The 23,743-nt window shown below is 39.4% G+C and overlaps 1 protein-coding gene across 1 annotated transcript in view; it reads left to right on the top strand.

Annotated features, from left to right (window-relative positions):
• The first annotated feature begins 12,632 nt into the window (after positions 1-12,632).
• neurl1ab (neuralized E3 ubiquitin protein ligase 1Ab) overlaps positions 12,633-23,743 on the top strand; it is a 31,886-nt gene continuing 20,775 nt past the window's right edge. Inside the window, exons 1-3 of the mRNA XM_056394561.1 lie at positions 12,633-12,858; positions 17,744-17,985; positions 19,688-20,009. Of these exons, the coding sequence (XP_056250536.1) occupies positions 12,825-12,858; positions 17,744-17,985; positions 19,688-20,009 (598 nt within the window). The 5' untranslated portion in view covers positions 12,633-12,824. The remainder of the gene's footprint in view (positions 12,859-17,743; positions 17,986-19,687; positions 20,010-23,743) is intronic.

The raw sequence follows: 23,743 nt of genomic DNA, 5'->3' as shown, positions 1-23,743 counted from the left end.
TGAGGAACTGGCAGATCTTTAACCTGAGTATAACAATGTATAAATGCTCCATTAGCAGTATAAGTCCTGCATTCAAATCTCAGTAAAAGTAGAGAAGTATTCTCGGCAGTGTGCTGATAAATTCATACATGATATTATTATGATTAATGTGTAAGCAGCATTTTACTGTTGTGGCTGGTCGAGGTGGAGTTATCTTTAACTACATTATTTTAGGTATTTTAGTTTAGTCAAGCAGTTCCAAACCTTCAGTAGGGGTCGCACCATCTCCACAGGGTCACAAGATAAATCTGAGGGGCTGTAAGTTTATTAATGGAGCAGGAGAGACAGAAAAACAAAGTTCTGCTAACTAAATTTATTTTCTTTTTTCTTTTTCTCTCTGCTTTTGTTATGAAATATTAGATAATTTTCCTCTTTGGCCTTTGAGCATTTATTTAAATGAAACCATGTGGGAAAGGTGGAGGGAAATCCTTTTTTGTGGAACTATTAACAACTGATAGACATCTCAAATGTGCCAAGTAGACACTGTTTCTTTGTTGTTGATGCTGTTTTTGTGAGGGGTCACTGGTTCAGCCTTTAACAATGCCTTGTAATTTCTGATAGATTATGAAATTATGAAGCTAATTGTATGTTTTTTATGCAAAATCTGAATCTAAAAAAGTAACTAGTACCTAACTATTAAATAAATGAAGTGGAGTAGGCTTATAAAGAAACATAAAATGGAGATAAAGTAAAGTACAAGTACCTCAACAGAGTACTTCAGTACAGCACCTGACTAAATGTACGCCACTCGAGTTGAGATTGTTTCATCAGCCTTTGTTTTTCAGGTCACAAAGCTACAGAGGAGCTCAGAGACATCTGACAACAACTACATCTACCGATGAAGACAGGGTGATACAGTCAAAAGCTCCAGAACTTAGGACAGTTCCAGAGAGCTACAGGACAAGCAAGAACCATAAGGTGGGGGTGTTTTTTCTTTTTTTCTTTTTGGCATCCTTTCAAAATTGATTTCAGACACTTCAGACTTCTCCTAGTAAACAAATGTGAAAGACATCTTTGTCAGACGTGATAAAAAGCTTTTACAACATTCAAACCCATTATATCATCAAGGCTTCTGAGGGTAATGTGGGGATCCGTCATCCGCAGTGTTCAGGAGAATAATTTTGAGGACACAATGAGAGGACCAACTGTGACTATCCAGGGATGTTGACAAATTTTCTGGATGGGAACTGCAGATACATGTCCATTTTAGTGTATATCCTCGATGACAACAATAAATGTTCTGAGCTCATAAAGTTAGTTTCCAGTTCGATGTCCAGGGGCCTTTGCCAGTAAGTTCCATAAAGTGTGTGGAAAGAAGTTTAAAGTTTGTGTACTAGTTGCCTTGTAAACCTCTCTGAAAGATGACATGGTTGTGCTCCCTTGCTCCATTAGCCTCTCCATCATGGCTCTCCCTCCCCGCTCTGTCTTGCAGTGATTTATGTAGGAACGGAAAGATTGCAGTGTTGCAATTTGCGTCCTCTGCATATGTCACTCCAGTGGTCCAAGTATTTAAGCTGTTGGTAAAGTAAGACGCTAATGCTCGCTCTTTAAAAAAAGAGAGATCTGTGCAGCATATTTACAGGTTGTCAACCTGTGTAGTTCCCCATAAATACTTGCCCACACCCAGAAATACAAAGGACAATGATGTTAATCTTACTGTAAATGTTTGCAGATGTACAATGAAGTACTTTTCTGTACCATTGGTCAAAATTATGTCTACTTCATACCAGGCAATAGGCTAAAGTTTTGAGTCTTTAATTTCAGTTTATTTGCAATGATCAAATTGATGCTATAATTGAACGTGTCGGATGCCTGCAGTTTTGGACACTCAAGACAGCCCATGGTTTCATAACAAAATGCTGAAAAACATCTATTTCTGTGACAAAAACCAAAACTTATGACAACAAATGGGCCACTGTTCTCACCACCATCACAAGTCATCACTCCGTAAATGGTACTAAGGACCTCTCTGGCAAATAATTGTTGAACTCCCTAAAAATAAAACTGTTTTTGTCATTTTTACAAGCCAATATATAAAGCTGAAAAGGGAAGGTCAATAATTCAAAAGGCTTTCCAGGTTACATCTTGTTGCCAAACCTCTATGATTCTCACCAGATGGAACTGAATCAGAGTATTACCTCAAGAGAAATTACTTAAGACATCCGTGAATTTCTCCACATTACTGTGCTGTATGGCAAACCTTCAAGCTCTGTTAGGTTTGTCTTGGAAATTTCAAAGAAATTAAGAAGTGTTCAGCACCATTTTTAGCTGACATATGTTATATTTCTCTACTGCTACCATATTTTTCTACTGCTACTCCTCAACTGGATATCACCTCTAAAGCCCAGTTTTGGAAGTGGATGCTTAAATCTGAGGTTCTGTCTAAATGCCAAAAGGGTCAGGATTTAGTTTTTATGAATACTTTATGACAAAAGTTTAATACATACATTTTTCTCTAGAATAAAGGGAAAAAAACATCTCATTCTCAGATTTTTTCCTAGTCTCAGTGTCAGTTTTTCTTTCAGTTTTGGTGTCTGTTCTGATGTGCACAAGGGGCCTTCCCGCTTTCTGCATAAAATCAAATTTGTGGTGATTTGTGGTGTTACTGAGACTAAATACAGACACAACCATCACAGTATGCAGCTGATTTGTTTCTGTTCCACTACATGTGTGAATAATAATTTATGATGCATTTCATTATATGCAGATGATTTATTGATTTCTGTTCTAAACCAAATCACTTCTCTTTTTGCTATTTTAGCGATAGTACAAAGTTTAAGTAATTTTGATGTTAAGAATTCAATGATGCCATCATTGGTCTGTTTATTAGTAGTTATGGGTTTCATATTTCAACTATTAAAAGACAGTAAATGAAAGCGCAGTTTTCATGCAACACTATATCTTCCTCTTCAGCCTTTAGACCAGTTTTCATTCAGTTCTGTATTCTTCTTGGCTCAACTGTTCATGGGCTAATGTATTATCCTGATGTTCAGTTGTAAAATGTGCCGCTATAACAGTGGCATGGTGCAGGTACACCACGCATCTGACATGCTGCTCATTTGGTTCATGACTGCATTTGAACCTCAGTATTTTGTTCATGCTGGGATGAAAGAAAGGCTGTCAAAATCATATTCAACCTTCCTCCCACAACAGATCTGCACTGAAACTTCTCCCTCCACAGCGGACACACTGAACACTCAAGGACATGATTAAATATAAGGGAAAAGCTGTGATAAAGGCCACATTTTTTAGTGCTGAGCTACAGTAATCACCTACTAAATGTCAGGTATTGGCTTTGCCGCTCCCTCACTCCCTTGTGTTCCTGCTGTTTTCCCGTTTCCTCAAGATTCCTGTTTGTACCCATCCTGTCTCTGTCTGTGTTTGTGTGTGTATGCTGCTGGGTGTGGCCTTCCAGACTCCTGCTCCCACCAAACCACCTGCACACCTGTCTCCAGTCTGAGATCCAGCCAGCCCTGCATTTCGCTCAGCTTCCCATCCCACTCTCCAACTATCCCAGCCTCAAGCCTCCATTCCTTAGTTAGTCAATAAACTGCATTTGTTTGACTGTGCATCTGCCTTTGTGTCCGAGTTCTACTGTTGGGTCCAGAAAAAGTTTAGCTGTAAACTTCACACTAAAAATATAATGTAAAAAGGACTGGATGCATGGACACATACTATATAATCTAGTTAAAATCTGTTTAAACCAATCTGCTACTCCTTTTTTTAAAAACAGCATCTAGGTATTTGTCATTGAAACTGGTAAACACTGAACCCGATAATCCTTATACAAAGTTCGTCTCTTTTCTGATTAGATAAAAGACCATACAACCTTGTCATAACTTGCCTTTGCCTGTGGGCTATGTGCCATATAAAAAAATAAAAAACCTCAATCAACACATCAGATCCTGGGCCAGGGTAAACAGGCCTTTCAGGTCTCAGCTAGACACTCTTGTTGCTCTTCCATCGTCACCAACCCTGACTTCAAACCTGCAGGTCTGGAGGCTCGTTTTTCAAGCGTTAAGAAAATCAGATATTTCCAATCAGCGGTATATTCATGTGCACTGCCCAGTTAAATAAACAAAAAAATAATAATACAAATAGCTTGAAATGTCATGGCATACACAAAATACTGGCCAAATGTCACAAAGGTGCATTTTATAGTATGAAATTCTCACCAAGCATCATAAAACTATATTTTATCCAGAGTAAATAAATATGGCTTTAAGGCAAAGAAATCTGCAGTGCAAAAAGAGTTAAATAGTTAAATATTTGACTAAAAATCTGCATCATAGCCAGTGCAATAATAAATCTTTTTTGCAGTACCCCTTTGAATATCATGGAGGACCAACAATGTGACACCACCTAAGCTCTAACACCACCCTTGGGTCAAATGTTCGTTTTGCACACAATAAAAGCAACACATAATGGCTAATTTATTGCGAGTATTCATGATCTCCAGGGGATTAATCCTATTATTATGATGATACTCTTCTACCACCACCATTAGGGTACAGTGTCCGCTTATACACCAATTCAATTGGATGATTTTCAGGAAATTTACTGAGCACAAATACGCTCCTAAGAGGATGAACTGTGTAGCGTTTGGTGACTACATGTCTTCCACTGAAACACCATTATTTCATATTGGGTGTACTGAAAAAGGTCAAATTGAATCTCAGCTTTACTGTCATCATTCAGCAGAGAATTCCACACTGAATTGCAGTTGTACACCGTCCAACAGTCCATATGCTTGTGTTTTAATAAAACACGCCCTGAGCAGTAGTATAAGATCAATATGTTAGGCAAATAGAGACAAACAGTGTTTGTGTTATGTCCTCTTTTGTCATTACATCATTATGAATTTATGTAAAGAGCTTTAATTATGCATTAGGCCAAAGCTGGAGGGACCACCTTAAATATTTATTGATTATAAATGTCATATTTCATTATAAACCTGTTTTATTCATGGTTGGTTTACTCTTTGTTTCAGTTAGCATTCCAACATGTTTGCAGTCACACTCTGCTCCTGCAATGCTTTACAGGCTCTATATTAGTGACAGTTTAAACAGTTTATAATACAGTGATAACAATGGTGGAAAGACTGTAAACAGCTGCACTGCACTACAGCATTTTCGTCATAGTACAGCAGGGCTTATACATTCTGGGAGTTCAACGGTAAGTAGAAAACATGCACCTTAAAAATTTTTGTGTCTTTCTTTCTTACATTGGTCATATGGCACCTCACCATCATTGCATAACCAAACCACAAGATAAGGTAAATTAAATAATGGGCTGTGAGACTGTACCTGGCTATGATTTATTGGCACCTATTTAGTTCCTCCCCAGCTGAATAGATGCAGGTGCTGTTTGAAGAGAAAGAAAAAATGCTGCACTGAATTCATTTGATTTGTTGTGTTGCATCAAATGAACCACTAACTGGGCAAATGCGGGAACGTCTGTGGAATGGATGGTGCTTGATTTCAACCACAGCTACTGGAGTGAGCCTTGGATTTTGACACACAATAGCTAACAAAAGACCTCCTTAGAAAAATGTATGACTAATTAGTTATAGCCCTCTGTTCTTATGCACTGTCTTCTGAGCCCTTACATTATCTGTTACTGCAGTATTAGTTTGCCATATTAATATGCACGGATTTCTAGGTCAGCATGCATTACATTCTACAAGAAAATGATACCATATTGTTCTTGAATTCTTTCAAATTTGTATGGGAAGCTGTACCGAATTGCACAATGGATATGTTATGAAAATCGCACTGGCATTTGAACCATCCTGGTTCTGTAATTATGAGGATTTTTTTCCTCTAGCTTGGATTTTATCCTCCCTGGAGCAAGATCAATTGTAATCATCTGAACTATCCATGGTAATGAAAGTGATGGAAGGCCTGCTTTCAGATACTGTTTTAACAAGTGCCAATAAAAGCACCATAACGATCATATCTGGTTATCGATAAGGGCATCACATGATGTCAAACATCCACAGTCCTAAAAAATGCACAATAATTCTGCAGACTTACTGTCTGCAACTATTAAAACCCTTATCATTAACAAACTGTACAGACAGAATTATATGTAGGTGTTTCATACTAGTGCATACAGTAAAAAATGGGGTGATTTTGACTGTGGAATAAGATATAAATCTAAAAAGAAAATTGATTTTTAAAACATTTTAGTTACCCTGGAGAGAATTTGATATGCTATATTAAAATAATGCAGTGTTTTTGGATCCTGGAGACCCTGGGCCCATGTTAACAGCTCATCAAACATACATAACATTGTTTTATCACCTTCATATGACTCACATGATTTGAAATATATGATACAGGATTTAAAACCGGAAACATTTTCTTATTTGGTGTATCTACAAAGCTTTTTTTTCTAGACACTATCAGGGCACCTTCATAGAAAATAAAAGCCTTATTTTTTCATTATTTCCTAAAACACATTATGTTTTCCAGATAGAGCAATGAAGTCTGTGGGATTCCAAACAATTGAGTAAAGTCAATTTCAACAAAAGCTAAAGCTAATTTTTTCTGTTTCTTTTACTATAATTGAGAAGTCTGTTTTGGTGCTCTGAATAATTAGCAAGTAGCTTAAAAGAAAACATAACACCAAATAAAAAGTTCTGCTAAAAGCTAACTAGCGTAGCTTAGCAAAGTAGTAGTAACTGTAGTCTCTGGAGTTGCTGACCCCAGTGGGGTTCATGTGTCAGTTTTATGATATAGGGCTGTGGTTGATGTGGTGGTGTCAGTGCCATATGTCCTCCTTTAAGAAACATATAGCAGGCTGTGTGAAACAATCAGGATCACAACATTTTCACAACCAGAGAGACAAATGAAAAAAATGGATGGGCTGCATGAGGTCCATGATGGAACCTCCCACTGAGCATAAACACAGCATTCACAACTAGGCACACAGGTCTACATTTGTTAACCCATGCACAGAGATTTAAGAACCGTAGGCTTCAACTATGGCTAATTATTCTCAGAATGAAATCTGTCATTTTCTCTCACCTGCAGTCAGAACTCCAGAGAAGTTTTGACTGATATGTGAGCCAGCCCCCATCATCTCCCATACTGCTCATGTTAATGAGACCATCTTTTTAGACAGAGAAAGGAAAGAGAAAACAAAAAGAACAAACATAAAATGCCTATTGATTTTCCCTGAATACCTCATTATTTTCTTCACAAGCAGCACTCTGGTGATGTGGTCTGATGTGACTGTTGGTGCCTTATACAACAAAGCACATTCACTGAGGAATATAGAGGGGATAATGACTAGACCCGGAGTGCAATTGTGTGGCTACAAACACCTGATTATGGTACATGAGCTAGTTTGAGAAATGTGATAGACATTTCGTGACTCCTCTAACTTCAGCAGTCTGGCAGGAGGCTGAGATGTAACTGTGGGGGCTAAATCAGTGTGTGTCTGTCACTGGAGTTTTTATTGACATGTGGGTGAGCAGATATTGGTGAATTTCTTTTACTACAAAGCAAACTACAATGCAGAATATGAATTTATTTCTTTTTTTGGGGGGGGGCATGTTAATTCAAGTCATACATACAATTCAAGTCTAAATAGTTTGACATTTTGGGAAATATGTTGGTTAATTGAGCACCGATTGTAAATTGGTGATTACTGAAATTAACAGCAACATTTTGCCACATTTCCTTCCTAATAATGTTAAAAAAAAAAGTTGTGTAAATTTTTTAAAGTCACTTCTTACACATTGGCACCCCATGCTTGGTAGCTTAGATTAGCACAACAGCTAACCTGACTCTGTGCAATAGTAACAAAATCTGCCTATCAGAACACCTCAAGCTCACTAATTAACATGTTATATCTCATTTGTTTAATCCATACAGGCGGGTTGTGTGCCAGACTATTTCTTGGCTGAATCTTGCAGTTCCTGCTGACCGCCAACCAACTGGTCCCACTGAAGAAAGTTCTGCACATGACCCCCTGTACAACACATTTCCGTTTGTGCTAATCAGCTGCTGTAGATTCATATTTAACGCAGAGACATGAGAGCAGTATCAATCTTCTCATCTCAAAAGAGAATATACAGATTTCCCAGAATTATTTTTTTAAATCCATGTCAAGTCTTAAATCATTTGAAGCCATATGCCGATGTGTGGCTATAAGGACTATCTGTCAAAGTCTTTTTCATTGATTCAGAATTTATATCAAGTCAAGTCAATTTTATTTCATATTGTCTAAAATCACAAAGTACAAATTTTCATCTACGGGCTTCAGAGTCTGTACTGCATAGAACATCTTTCATCCTTACACCCATTCAGATAAGGAAAAAACCACCCCAATAAAACCCTTTAACATGCGGGAGAAAAAAAACAGAAGAAACTTCAGGAAGAATAACAGAGGACAGAATGGAAAGACATGCAATAAATGTCATGTACAGAGGAGAGAGAAACAACTATAGTGACAATATTGGGTAAATAGAGGTGGACTGGATTACATGATCTCATTTCTACAATGAACACCTGCAAAGAGGTCCCACAAATGGGTAAGGTAATTTTACCAGGCCATAATTTGAGATTCAAATGTTGAATGTTCTTTTTGGTGTCAAGTCTGAAGGGACTCAAGTTAGAGCTCTTAGCTGTCAAGTCCAAGTCACATCTCTAGTCTTTTAAAGTAGATTGGACTCAAAGTACACCCGAGCATCAGTCTCTGAAATGTATTTCACATGTAAATGTACATGCAGCAGGTTAATCAGTTAAGAGACTTGTACAGAGACAATAAAACTTTGCCCATGTGGCACAAGTCTACACGAAAATACAACAACTGACAAGTGGGCACAAGCAGAGCACCACAAATAGGAGCAGTTCTCTTATAAACACTATAAATAATACATTCACAATTGTATTTATTACCAAAAGTGATATACCTAATAATTTTATCTTGCCAGTCATATAAAATGAAGAAGTGTTCTTATACAAACTCACCAACTAAACACTGAAAACAGTGTTAACAATCCAATATATTCACTCTAAATATTTTGACGCCACCACCTACATCTACCCTGTGGTCCTGCCTCTCAGTTACCATACATGGAAAACATCTGTCCTGATCTAGGAGTCAGTGTCAAGTTGTGCTGTTGGGCACGTTTATCCATCTTGGTCACATGTCAACAGCAGTTACCCTTAGAGGAAGGCATGACAACAATAACCATGAACCCCAGGCTATATGGTAAAAGTGGAAGGTTTTACAATACTTATAGCTGGTTGTAGTCTGTTGATTAGCGTGTGCGCGAGTTAAAAAAATGAATCAGTGTTTCACTATTTTGAATTATAGGATACCGTGAGATGTGGTTTCTATGGCTTCTCAATGAGTCAATCCATAGTCCCCTCAGGTCTTCTAACACATCATCATCTCAGGGATGATCAGTTCCACAGTCTCTGGATCAGTGCACACCACTGAACGCCAGGCTAAATAAAATCTAAACCAAGCTCGTAATGCTGTTATGTTCATCTTGTTAGATCTACAACCCTTAGCACAAAAACAGCTGAAGTCTCTGGACAATAGTGTATCAGTAAGTGGGGAAAATAGAAGAGGATCAGTAAGATGAAATCTCTACTGAAACCCAGTTGTGGAATGCAGTAAAGTGAGATATTAAACTGTAGTGAACTAGGAACTTTTTTGTATACTTATTTGCTTTGCTACAGCTGAATGTCTATGGTTTGTTTATCAGCACATTTTGGCACTGCGTTTAGGTACACTGAGAGCCTCTAACAACTGTAGTCAAATTCTTTCTGCGAGCATACTTTGCCAATGAAGACTGGATTCTTGTAATTCTAGATGACTCTTGTGAGTCCCCTCTAGCTACAGTGTGTGCCTGACAACAATCTCATCAATAAACTTTTCCTCAGTATCTTTCTTAAAGTCCCTGTCACTTTCTAATGCTATGTGACAACTTCATTTCACCTCTGATACGTGCCTGCTGGGTGGGGTTCCTTTTCTGTTGACGCCCCCCTGTTGAGGATCATATGATGCTCTTGTGTTGCTTTGTAATGTTTTGCATATGGCTCCAGGGCGAGGGGCCAAACTCTGTGTTGAATGGTGTTTTTGTTCAACATGGATCATCCCCGAAGAGAGCAAGCGTGCACACGGCTGCCTCAAACAAGGCTGTCAAGATGTCTGCGGAGGCCCCACGCCAGCACACCCCACCAGGCAGCTGCTGCCTGCCAGGCGCCCATCTACAAATAATCTACTGTGGGAGGAGGTGTCAGTCTGTTCTGTCAGGGTATACAGTGTATATCCAGTCCCTAGTGAAAGGTTCAAAGCTATTACATAAGGTAATAATCATTTGAAAAGTACTGAGAATATAGTAGTTTTTGAATAAAAAATAAATAAAACTTTGAAACTGAAGATCTATTATGTGACTTCTGTCCACGGATGGCTTACTGAACAGGTCTGCCGGGCGAAGGCCCAGGGGGCCCTTGACCCCTTGGGCTGCTGGAGCCTGTGTGCGGAGCCTATGTTTGAAGTGATTGTTAGCATTTCTCGTTGGGAAGTCAATCAAAAATACTGCAAAGACATACAAAACAACCGCAAAAAGACACAAAACAGGTGCAGAATTATTTCAAATGATGTGTGCTGGCGGTCTGGGATTCTTGTCCCTATACGGTGTACAAGAAATGGCAGCAGAGATTTTGATCGCAGGTAGGAACACTGTAGAGAGAATGTGCTGGTAGCATCTACATACTAGAAATGTGCATACTGCATAGACTGTAGCCTTTATGAATATACTGTAATGATTTTTCCTCTGGTGTGCAGTGATGCCAGGAAGCATTTAGGGCAAATGTAGGCTAAAATATTTTACTTTTTGTGTTTTGTCATTGATATTTTGTAATAGTTATATATTTGATTAGTGGCTTGCTGCTTTGACATTACTGCAGGACACAGGGCATCATGATTTATCATTTCACAGTGAACAATACTTCTCCTTGCATTACAGAAGAGCCAGTCAGATTTTGACAGCCCAGTGATCAGGTGGCACGTCAAACTACATTAAGCGTGACTGTCATAGCTACAGGGCCCATGCCATAAATTCGTAAGTGTTCTTCTTCACACTTTTTGCTTTGATATTTTTAGTTCATCTCAATTTCCGTGTGACAAATAAAATCTGTTTGACCACTTTTCACTGAAAATCGCTACGTAAAATGCTGCATGAAAAACCCTGAGTCATATGACTTTACCCTTGTTGCAAATTGCTTACAGACAGTCAAGCTGACCGCAATCAGTTTGTATAAACAACATGAGAATATAGCTCATGCTACCGAGCCAATACGGAGTCTCACAGGCCTGGCTGCCGACACAAGTTATGTAAACGCTAAGGCGACAAGGCAGATCCTGAGAGGTGCCCGCCGGGGACGAGGGCCATCATTGCCAACTCTGAACCTCTGAAGTAAGACACTTCAGAGACGCCCTGACAAGTTGTTCCTTTACTTTAAAGAGAAAAGCGAAGGACATAATACTCTGTCTTTGAGAAAAAAGTTATTACTTTTGATGGTAGATTACGCCATCACGTCTGGCAGTGATCCAGGAATTTAAACTTTTGAAATGCTGCACTCAATGTTCTGTGCAGGTTTTGTCACATAAAAGAGAAAATATGCCACTCGGCCCCACAGACCGAAAATCAACCTTTATGAAATGGAAACAGGAGTTAATTTATTACACAACCTTGCTGTTTGGGACAAATTTCTCAGCTTCACTGGCGTCTGTGCCTGATCATCGTGGCAACTCCACTGTCGTAATACATCAGTATTCATCTTCCCACAAGCTGCCAAGTAAATCTTGAAACACTGCAATGTTGACTAAACATAGCAGCTTTAGATGAACATAAACCAACAATCCCATAGACTTTCAGTGGTTGGAAGAACCACTGTGCAGTGTAACATCTTTACATCATCTGTCAGTTTCATTCATTTCCTTTAGACGTGACTTTAAAGGGGGTTTCCATGGGTTTCTGCCAGTGGGTTATAAATTTTAGACCCTGCTGCCAGTAGATTTTTTCTCTGTGCTTTTTTTTATTTTTCCCCATGTGCTGATTCAAGTGATTCTGAGAATGCCTGAGTTTCTTCATATGAATCTACTTTATTTTTCATTTTTTACTTTATCTAGACAACAGCAGTCTGCATTTGCAAAGTGAAAGAGAAAGAGGAGATTGAAAGGGAGCATAGGGGCAGCAAACAAGTTATTCAACAGGTGGGGAGGATATACCCAACAAAACCTGTTTTATGAGGGCTGTGCATCTTCAGCAACTACAAAAAAAAAAACTACAGGCACTGAAGAAAGTGAGGAAAAATGTGACTATTAAAAATGTGAAATAAAAAAACTCAGCAGCACAGACACTTCAGGTATTAAATGTATCTATTACAGGTAGATTGGTGTCCTCTACGTGTCCATAGGAATATAATTGTGATTTACAGCTCGTGGAGACTCCTTAAATCCCCTCTTTGGTAGCTACAGCGTTAATATTCCTGGCAAGCTCCACCTCCACTACCACCTTTTATGTTAATTTCAGCGTGATGTGTGCGCGGACTGGAGGGAGCCGCTGCGCGTTGTATCTGTTGGCTGCTGCTTCATGTCGATGAGGCGTGAGCTTGAATCACCGTCGGGACTTTTTGGTGAACGGCGTCGCCGACCTTATAACATAATGTCGCCGCTGAGGAGACGCAGCTGGATGTGAAATAATTGTGGATCCAGCCGGCAATTACAGAAGAGGTGAACGCACCTTGCATCCAGCCATGGGAGGTCAGATCACCAGAAATAGCATCTACGGTAAGAACAGCTGGCATCACAGCGTCCTGTATTGATTGTTAATATTAATGAATAATATAATACAAGCCGATATAACCGAGTGGTGCCTGTGCAGCCTCTAGCTTGTGTGCATGGAAAGTGTAGGCGTCCTGGCTGCCCTAAAATAAATGAGAAGTGAAAGTAGCTGCTTTAGCCAAGTTTCACCACCTTCTGTAAGTCACGACTGGCTCTGAATAAAAAGGATATGGACAGGAAGTCGTGCTTTGCAAAAATTTGATGAAATTATAGAAACTCCACACAGATGCAAGTTTCTCAGTCTTGTTCCACTTCACCCTGACGCCTGTTTCCAGTATAAAAGCAACCAAACGGGTCAAAGTGAATCAAGCTGGCAGCCAAGGCTCCACATAACTTTTCTGACCTGACTTGTTGTCTTTGTGGCCAACAGTTGAAAAGTGATCACACTCAGCATGCTGCCACAACTTTATGTCCTTTGATGACTCTATCTTTCTACTCATGTGGCTATCAAGTGATCATATATGCGTGTCTGAAATGATGGCAGTTAACAGGTGCATTGGACGATTCATATTATTATTTCTTGCAACTTTCTGGGCAACTGATAGACCTACAGTTTAGTGTATTCATTGCAACACAATTATTGTTGTAGAGCGAGAAACTAAGTCCTTTTCATTTGCTTTCTGACTGAAACAAAATCACAGCATGCACTGTACAATTAAACTTATTCGCAATATTTCAAATATAATGAGTTGAACACTAGATAACTTTAAAAATAAAAGTTGTATTAAACATTAGTGTATCGATTGAAGAGCTGCAACAATTAATTGAGTAATTGATTAGTTGATTGCCAGAAAATTTTTTGATAATCATATTTAAAGTCATTTTTCAAGGAAAAAAAAAGAAAGCCAAACAATCCAACTTGTCAATTATGAAAATGTTTAATGGTTCATTTAACTGTAAATTGAATATGTTGGGTTGTGGTTTGAACTAAACAAGCAATATTAAGAAGTCACTTTGGGCTTTAGATTGTATCGGCAGCTGCATGGAAATAATGATTAGTTGCAGCCTATTGACAAACATGTTCACTGATAACTAGATGTCTCAATATAACATGAGATGATTTCATTTGGTTGTAAAGCAGACATATATAGTGTATAATGAAACTTTGGTTTTGAGTTGTAATTGCCAATACACATAGTCCTTTTTCCAATTTCATTGTGAGGGGCCACTGGTGTGAAATAACAATACAGGTGCTCGGCAGGGGCGCTGCTAGAAATTCTTGGCCCTCTGACAAGAGCTCAGTCAGGGGCCCAAAAATGTAAATATCTATAATCCCTGTCATGTGTCAGGGCCCCTGTCCAGCTCAAGAGCTCATGAATCATTCAGCTCTCACCTCTCCACATTTGGCGAACATGCACAATTGTGTTACTGACGTTTAGGCGTCACAGCGTGGCCTTAGCAAAAAAGTTCAACTATTTTCAAAAAAGGTGAAAAGTGTTGTGTCGTTTATATATTATATTATGAACTAAATTGTGTTATCAACTAAATTTGCATTTTAGTTTTTTGCTTGTGTTATCTCCTCATTAAGAAAAAATCTCTGAAACAAGCAGCATTGATTAAATTAGAGCTACAATGATTAGTCAATTAATCAATTAGCAGATTGATATAAAATTAATCAGCAATTGTTTTGAAAATTCTTCCAGCTCCTCAGATTTAAAAGTTTTTGGGTTTCCTTTGTCCTCTCTGACAGAAAATTGAATTTCTTTGGGTTTATGCTCTGTTAGTCAGACAAAATGACACATTTGAAGACGTAACCTTGAGCTTTGGGAAATGTAGGGAAGGGTATTTTTTACTATTTTCTAGAGAAAAACTACGATCAATCAAATGAGAAAATAATCCGAATTTAATGGATAGAAAATTATTATTAGTTTGAACAGTACTGTTGAGTCCTGACTGTGAAGTAACTGCTCCTTGGGGTGACTATCAAGCCTCCGTAAGCTCGTGTACAACATCTTCTATAGTCTAAGATACTCTCATAATTCATAGCATGTCACCATATTAATTATAAACTGTAGCAGGTCTGGTACATGATGACACTTAAAACCTTAGAAGTGTTTGAGAATAAATGTTTACCTCTTATTGAAACCACACAAAAGTATGACATATTTGCAAAACCTAAAAAGATACACATGCCCTCTGGCTCCTGATGCTGCTGCCTGTGAGTGCTCGTCTCCGCCATACTAACGTCACACCACATTAGGGCGTCTGTTGAGGGGATACAACACAGAGGAGCGTAGGAGGCCAGGTGACACAGGCCAGGGCCACTCTTTGTCTCTGCACTGTTTGTCCTTTCCAATTAATGACAGCAGAGGCAGTCACATTGTGTGCGGTGGTGCATTAAGTAACATTATCCTTCCTTAAGTTGCTCATCTGACGTTTGTCATGGCACCTCTCTTTTATCATGGCAGGGCTCTGGTCACTGTTCACCCTGACATCTCCGTCAGGTTGCACGACTTTTTAAACACACTTCAACAGCCACTGTATCATCAGCACTTTTGGCTGGAACCGAACTTTCATTTACAGTAAATCAAATGTGGTATTTTTATTTATCCATTTATTTACTTACTTGACTTAATTCATGGTTTATACAGCCTTCTGTTTGCTCTGAAGGCTGTAAAAACTTGTTCCAACTTGCCTGGGAGTGAAAATAAAGCTGCTCTTAAAAAAATACTGGAGAATTCAATTTCACAGCAGCAGAAATGGTATTAATGTTGCAAGAATGAAAGAAGATATTGGATTCTCTGGTTAGATGGTAAAGCAGGAGTGTTGCTACAGCTCCTGCAGAGGCCTGTGAGGTGTTGCTTCTGTTTTCAGACCTCAGGAAATACTCTATTCAGTCTTGGGCCTGGTTATTGATGGAGTACAATACAGTCTTGCTTTCTTTTCCTGAAGACATCACGTCTGACATGACATCATGGATGCAATGTGGTTGAAGGATTTGTTATGACTTCATTTAAGACCGCTGTTGTGCACAGAGCACAATTCGGCATTGTTCTACAGCGACAAGAGCATGTGAAGATCTTAACAAATACACTGTACTGAGCCCAGAACACTTGGCAGAGCCTCCCTGATTGTGATTTAAAGGGTAAGATGCTGCAATAATATGTGACAATGCTGCCTAATGGAGACTATCTGTAGTTTAATGCTATTCTACAATTTTCATGTCTTCACCCACAGCTCACACCTCTGTCTTTCACACGTCTCTGCCCTGGACGGTGACCTTATAACGGTGTCAGAAGTCATATGATCAGTCATTGCCAATCCTGACAGCCTTAATTGATTTGTCTCCAGGGTACTTTATAAACCTCTTGACCCTCCAAGGTCACTCATTGGACAGCCAGAATAGCTGTCTTTCAGCAAAGGCTCATACAGTCGACTCAAGCAAGAGTCAAACACACGCAGCTTCCACGCGGTCTTCCAAATTTAGGTGCGAAACTACAGGCAGTTCTCAAGGACAAAGAAGTGTTAATTAGGCCTAAATTATTTGTTTGGCTTCCAGGCTTGGCAGATTGGTTAGATTTTATGGTGTTGAAATGTCACTGTAGTGAGGACAAAAGTATTGTAGGACAGAAAACTATAAAAAGAGATGATATTTGCTCAATTTGAAAACAGCCCTGCCTTACGTTTAATGAGAACGCAATGTCTGTGAGAAACTGCCTCCTCCACTAAACCACAGTGACCTTGGCGTTGAGCTTCAAAGAGAAATGTGGAAACAAAAATGGGGAGAGTTGCTCCCAATGAAGGGTAGTGAGTGTGAAATCAGGCTCATGATGACTTTGAGCAGATTCTTTATCAGTCTGAAACCCAGAGCGACAGATGTGATGTGAAAAAAAAAAAAGATGTTTGGCTCTATTAGTTATTATGGTAAGTGGGAGTAGTTATGATTCACAGGGCTGCATGGGAAAATGTAAAACCTCAGCTACATGTTGAGTCAGATGTTCTCCTGTGGGTCTGCTCTTATTTTGCCACTTCCTCTTACAAACAAAGCAACAATGAAAACTGTGAAATCTCATTTAGTTGCAGTGATATTGTATATACGATGTGTTTAATTTTTATTTTTTTTAATTCTGATAAGGTATGTTGTGATTGATATGTTCTCATTAAAACCACAACTGGACATAACATACAACAGCCACGCCTCACTATTATAAGAGCTTTGTTTGCACATTACATGTTAGCTGATCATTTTGTTTTCTTTATCCTCCTCCTGCTTTCTTTACCACTTTCTACTTACAATTCCCCAAATGTGTTCCGGCAGAGTCTGAAACAAACCACAAATGAAACACACAGCAGTTTAAAATTTGGCAAGATGTAGAATAACAAAAAGCCATGGGTGTTGCTGGAAATGACCATTTACTGAAATTAGAGCATTTTGTATGAACCTCTCATAGGTGTATTGTTCTCCGTAATTACATAACCATGGGAGCAATTGTGCCCTTGTGGTTTTTTTTTTTTTTTTTTCCATTCAAGGACATTTTTGCATGTAATTTACCTTGCACATTGTACGTGTCTGCACAGTAGGTGTGTGGCTGTACTGTTCTACCTTGAGAAGCTGGAAAGAGAACAGAAGTATTAAATTATTTTAATGCCTTTTTTTACTTAATTGGATGATCCAGGAGCAGGGAAGATACATGAGAGGAAATTACATGTGACATGATGTTAGTGCATTATATAAAACAAAGCCGGTGGTGGTACAGACTATCTAATCTAATGATGATAATGATCTAATATTTTTAATCTAAAATCTGGGGATTTTGTATGAATTGCGTCCCACTTTTCTGCTCCCCACCTGAGGACCAAACTAAGCAACCGCTTTCCCTTCTCTACACAGATTCTCTGAACGCACCATTTCCTGCAACATCCCACCGATGCCACCACAAGCCCAAGCGCTGCCTGCCCATACAGCCATGTGCAGGCTTATCCTCCGTCCCTCTGCTCTTCCACCCCAGCACCAAGGGTTCGCAGATCGTCATGGACATGTCCCAGAGGACCGTCAAGAGACAGGCCAGCTTCTGTAACGCCATCACCTTCAGCAACAGACCTATCGCTGTTTATGAGCAAGTTCGACTGAAGGTAAACAAGACGCTACTGTAGGTAGTGGGCTGTTCTGAACCCAGTGTTTGTGTCATTTTTTATTTACACAAACTACAGTGTGGTTATTTTCACCCAGTGAGACACAACGAGCTCAAGCATTGCTTTAAAACTGTCACAAATGTATTGTTAGTTGTACAAACAATGTGCATCTAACATTAAAAACTGCAATGGTTCCCACATTATTATCAATCAGTGACAAATAGTGGCATTTAGTTTAAAAATAGCTAGCGTATATTATAACGGCTAGCAACCATACCTAAACCAGTTTGGATGACTAATCAAAGTATAAAGGTAATATGAAAATAACACTAACACTGGGTCAAACAGCCCTGTGTCTCGGTGGTTTTCTACCCATGAGTACTGGGTAAAGTTAACGCAGTATTGCGCCAAGTTGGGTCAGTTGTGACCCATTCATTTCTTAATTTGTAATTAAAATCAAAAGATTTCTGAGGGATTAATGTAAAAACTATTGTGACATGATGCGATGTATAACAAGTGTGTGAGAACTACTTATAAAAGAAAACATGAAACCATTTCCTCTTTCTCATGCTGACACGTTTCACTATTTAAAACAAACATCAAATTTGATGCATGTGAGTTTTGTATCTGCAATACGCAATGATAATTCAAAAACATTATGCGGCCACCAGGGATGCACCGCGACCAACATTAGTCATCTTATTGGCTCCCATCATTTCCTGTAAAAATCATTACTTCATTCAAAACAATGCTGTGCACCAATTTCTTGTATACTGATTCCAAGATACTGCAGTATTCAAGACTAGTGCACACTGCACTTTTTTAATATTAGTATGTACAGCAGAGTAGTGAGAAATGAACTCACTAATTGTGACTGTGATAAAAAGTAAAGTCCCGACTCTCTCTCTTTCATTCTCTCTCAGTTGTGTTTTTGTTTTGTTCCCCCCGCCCCCTCCTCTCTCTCTTCATCCCCCTTCTTTGCTGCCCTGTTTTCATTTTCTCTCTTTTCTCTCTCTGCTCTTGTGTGGGCCAAAGCAGCAGCAGCTTAGAACAAGTTTCCACTTCACCTATCAGGCCATCTATGTCTCGAAAGTGAGAGAGCAGGGCAAGCATTGCCATGTGAGGAATACTGTTATCTTGCGCGGTGAATGCAAAGTAAACAGAGGTTCGAAATAAGACAAAAATGGTTTGCAGGTGATAAACATACCAAAGTAGCTAGTTTTAGTTTGCTTAACAACAAATGTGTTGTTTTTAGCCACACTAGCAGCTTGGCATTGAGAATGGTAATGTTGGTCCAGAATGAAATATCTCAGCAACTATTGGATTGCCCTGAAATTTGGCTCAGGTGTCATGTCCCCCTCGAGGTGAGCTGTATGAATATGGTGAACCCTTAATGTGTCATCTAGTGCTGTCATCAGGTCAGAATTTTAATTAATCAAATACTTTGGTATATTAACAAATACCCGCAAAATGAATTACATTTCCATCAGCCTTAGCTGTGCTTTATGTTCAGTGCTAATTAGCAAATGCTATCATGCCAACTCATTAAAATAGAGAGAGCCAAAACACCTCTTTGTACAGCCTCACAGTGCTGCTAGCATGATCTTTTTCAACTTATAGTTCACACAATAATGAGAAAACCAAACTTAAAGATTCATTTTCAGCTGATTATCTCCACTGATTAAAAATATGTGCTCCCCAGATTACTAAAAAGCAGTGCTGCTGGAGCGGTGCCCTGCGTCTTGGTTTTACATGTAAAGACCCATCGAGGATCAACCCTGACACCTTGCCCAAGTACGCCTGCCCTGACCTGGTCTCCCAGAGCGGCTTCTGGGCAAAGGCTCTGCCCGAAGAGCTCTCCAACGAGGGAAACGTCATTTCCTTCTGGGTAGACAAGAAGGGGCGGGTGTTTTACCGAATCAACGACTCCAGCTCCATGCTGTTCTTCAGCGGGGTCCACGTCTCTGAACCTCTGTGGGCTCTCATAGACGTCTACGGCCTCACCAGGGGGGTTCAGCTGCTAGGTGAGTAACGTGTTCAGAACCAGGTCCATTACTGAGAAACTGAGGCTGTATTGAATTGCAAATTTAGCACTAGTATTTGGCTTTCTTTGTTGTTGTTTTTTGTTCGCACGGGGTAATTTTTACTATCATGCTTTCCCACTGGAAATTGTCTGCATCTGATGTTCTTTTTCACTGCGATTGGTGTGAGGTGATGTTACATACGGCGGCCTTACTTTTCCCACACCCACAAAATAGCTCAATGGAAAAAGATGGTGGGAGATTAGATAGATTGTACAGTTACCACGGTTGTTAGTATCAAAGAAATTTCCCTTATAGGGGAATTTCAGAATGTCTGAGATCCGTTTAACAAGTTCTCCATGCTGTTTAAAGGGTCATTACATCAAAGAAATTAAGAACAAACAGGTCCTTCCCAATCATTAAGAGCACTGAATAATCTGAAGAATGATTGGATTGTAGATTGAGATGCATTTATGAAACACATCATACGATGAAAACAGCTGTCTCCAATTTTTGAAAACAATGTAAAACTATGCTAAATAGATAAATAGGAATCCTTGTGGACGCCTCAATACTTATTTATAACCATTTCCAAGAATTGTGCCGCCTCTCTCCAAAAGAATAGAGGCTGTCAGCACCGTTAATAAAAATAGAAGAGGCTCCCATATTGTGTAGATAGTGCCATTTAACCTCATTTCTTGCGGCGTGTTTGACAACGAGAAGCGTGCTATCTCATGATGGGCTGTTTGGTATCCAGCGCCAGAGTGCGACTATCTGGGGTTCACTGGCCTGGTGGTGCTGAGCAGCACACAGCTCTTGTCGAAGAACAAGAGGAGTGTGTTGGCCATCCCAAGAGGACAGACAAGAGGAGGGATGATGTCAGGTAATGACATGTCTGGGGTGCTTTTTTCCAAGACAATCAAACCAGTGGAATGTCTCACTCTTTAGATCCAAGTCTGAATTTGACTTCATGTGACATGTGATCCCCCTGCAGTCACCCTTGAGTCAGATTCATATGTTTAAATGAGAGTAACGTTCAGCAAACTATGTGGTACAATACATGAATCTTTCCATTTTACAATTAAAAACAAGATTCTCTGCCGTTTTTAGTTGTACTTTATGCCTGTGAATGAGGCCAACAGCCCTAAATCCCACTGTTTCTACTCTGGTTTTCCCACATTGATCACCTTCATCCCCACATTGATGGCTTAAACCGAAAAGCCTCGGCCCTCAGTCAGCTGAAGGATCACTTCAATATCAGCTTTCCTCTATAGTCTGAGAACGTCACTACTCAAGAGCATGGTATATCTCAAAGGCCCTGTATTGTCTCAGCAGTTGGCTGCAGTTCAGCAGACACTTAGTCTCTGAAATATGGGCGGACACATCAAAGTCTGGTGTTGCAAACTGGCACATGTGCGTATTTTCCTTTAACAGAAGGGTGCGTTTTGATTCTTAATGATGCTTACACAATGGTCTGAAATTTATGCTACACCAGCTGATAAATTGAGCCAAATTTCACCTGTTGTGGGCTTGTTATCACACAATCTGTCCAGGTGGGAATTACAGATCTGCTGCAGTTGTTTTTTTACAGGAGACAAATGGAGCGTGTAGCTGTGAATAAGCGCTATAGAGCGTAGAGAATGGCTTGGTTAGGTGACCTTGATTTGGCTTTTGTGATAAATGTGCAAGACAGTAAAAATATAACAGAAAAGGAGTTGTGATAAACCTGTTGACATAAGTAATATGAATTGCTGAGTCAGTGAGATAATGTGTTTTGCTTTGTTAGGCTTTATGTTTATTAAAGGAGCTCTCCACCAATTTTATGGAGGGAGATCAGTTTACTTGTCACCAAGAGTATAATTCAGCCTGTGAAACAGTTGTATAACGTCTTCTATGGCTCTGAAGGGAGCTTTAAAAGTGTACTCCTAATAGGAGTCCAAAATTGATTTAGTATTGGCCTTGTGTAACACTGTCAGTCTCATGATGGACAGTTTCTTAAAAAAAAAAGCAAAACCATTGATATTGTCTCTTTTTGTTCAACACATTCTTCTTCCTTGTCAAAACCCAGTGACTACATTGCATACCCACAATGCAGCTCGACCACCAACAGATTGGATGGATATTTGGATGGGTTAATGCTAGTTGTAGCTAGTGTTTGATGTGTAAAATTAGTGGAGGTCCACTTTAAAGTCTGAGAAAATATGAGGATAACCACGGTGTCATGAGGGTTATATCAACTTGGGATTGAGACTGCATTGAACTAATTACAAATTACTAATTACAAACTGGAGATGCTGAGTGCAAAAGATTTAATTGCAGTACGGGAAGTGTATAATCCAGCATTTCTGGAGTTTGACCCATACTAGGGACTAAAAGTCGGGATATCATAAACCCTGCCTCTTGTGACTCCCCCAACTTCATTAAAGTAATCGCTGGTTCCCCTTTGAGTTTTTGTTGAGAAAATAAATAGTGACGGCAGATTTCCACTTCCCCAGAACATTATAACCATTTTATGTGTCAGATGAACCATGCCTGTGTTGTGTGACATCACTCCCCAGCCGACAGCTCAGCCCAAGCAGCCGTCGCTCTCTTATTTTAAGAGCCGAGTAGTGAGCATAACTGTATCTGATCATATCCTTTCTGTGAATAGCTTCCTCGCCTTTAATATTTCATTGATTAATTATAAAAGTGTCCCTGCTCACATGTCAGCGCACATCAGCGTAACTGTCACAATGTTTGTGCGAAGCGCCACCTGAGTATAAACGTCTACTGAACTGCCAGCCACAATGGATCATCGCTATTCTGACAAAATGTTTTTTGATTGTCTTGCTTGAACTAATAGTTTCTGTGATCCTTTCTAGGGTGAACATTTCTTTAAAAGCGGAGTCTTTTAAATTCATTCTGAACACATGGTAATGTTGCATCATTGTCTAAGGCATTTTTTTTGTTCGTTTTTGAAGTTGTTTCTTTTCATTCAGTAGCAATGACCTACTATGAAACCAATGCAGTATAGCATTGCTACAGTCAAAGGTTTGTTGTTTTATTTAGCCTGTGGTTAATCTGCATCATACACATGCACCACAGGATTCCTTTGTGTCTGTTTGATCTTTTACAACCTTACATGCTATATTAAGGAATTCATCAAAGCTGCTATTGTTTCACTTGCGCTGTCTCTCGATGCAGCCTGCTGCCAAACAGTTTTTCTGCTATCAGGTCTTGTTCTGATGTTTAAGGATCTTTTCAAGAGCGGTGTTGTTTCCTCTCTAAGCTATTATCAAGGGAGTGCAGTTCAGGAGCTAGCCACCCATGCAAGGAGTCAAAGGTGAGCCTGAGATCAGTGAGACAGCTTGAAAGCTGAGATGGTGTTGCGTAAGAGAGGAAGCTAAATTAATCTGCTGAAATCAAACTCAGCCTCGGGGGTTGTCCAGACCAACAATGCTGCCTATGCAATTTAAGAAAGATCTGTTACATCACCACACTTGTCCTACTCATGCAACTATCAATAAAGACTAAAGTGCCCAGCTTGGGTTTTGTACAGAACGGCCTGTGCTGTTGAGCGTCTGCAGCTGAGACACATTAGCCCTTCGAGGGACTGACAAAAGGTTTCCTCAAGTGTATAATATGTCTCAAGCAGCATTACTGTTTTCAAAGCTAAATTGTCAGCTGTATTTTCACAAATGTTTGTGTTTACGTACTTCATTATATTTCTCTGAGCAGTATTATAAGAAACCTGGCTT

The sequence above is a fragment of the Seriola aureovittata genome, chromosome 14, assembly GCF_021018895.1.
Source record: "Seriola aureovittata isolate HTS-2021-v1 ecotype China chromosome 14, ASM2101889v1, whole genome shotgun sequence".
Classification (NCBI taxonomy): Eukaryota; Metazoa; Chordata; class Actinopteri; order Carangiformes; family Carangidae; genus Seriola; species Seriola aureovittata.
The sequence above is the reverse complement of the archived record's forward strand: the minus strand, read 5'-3'. Positions and strand labels throughout refer to the sequence as shown.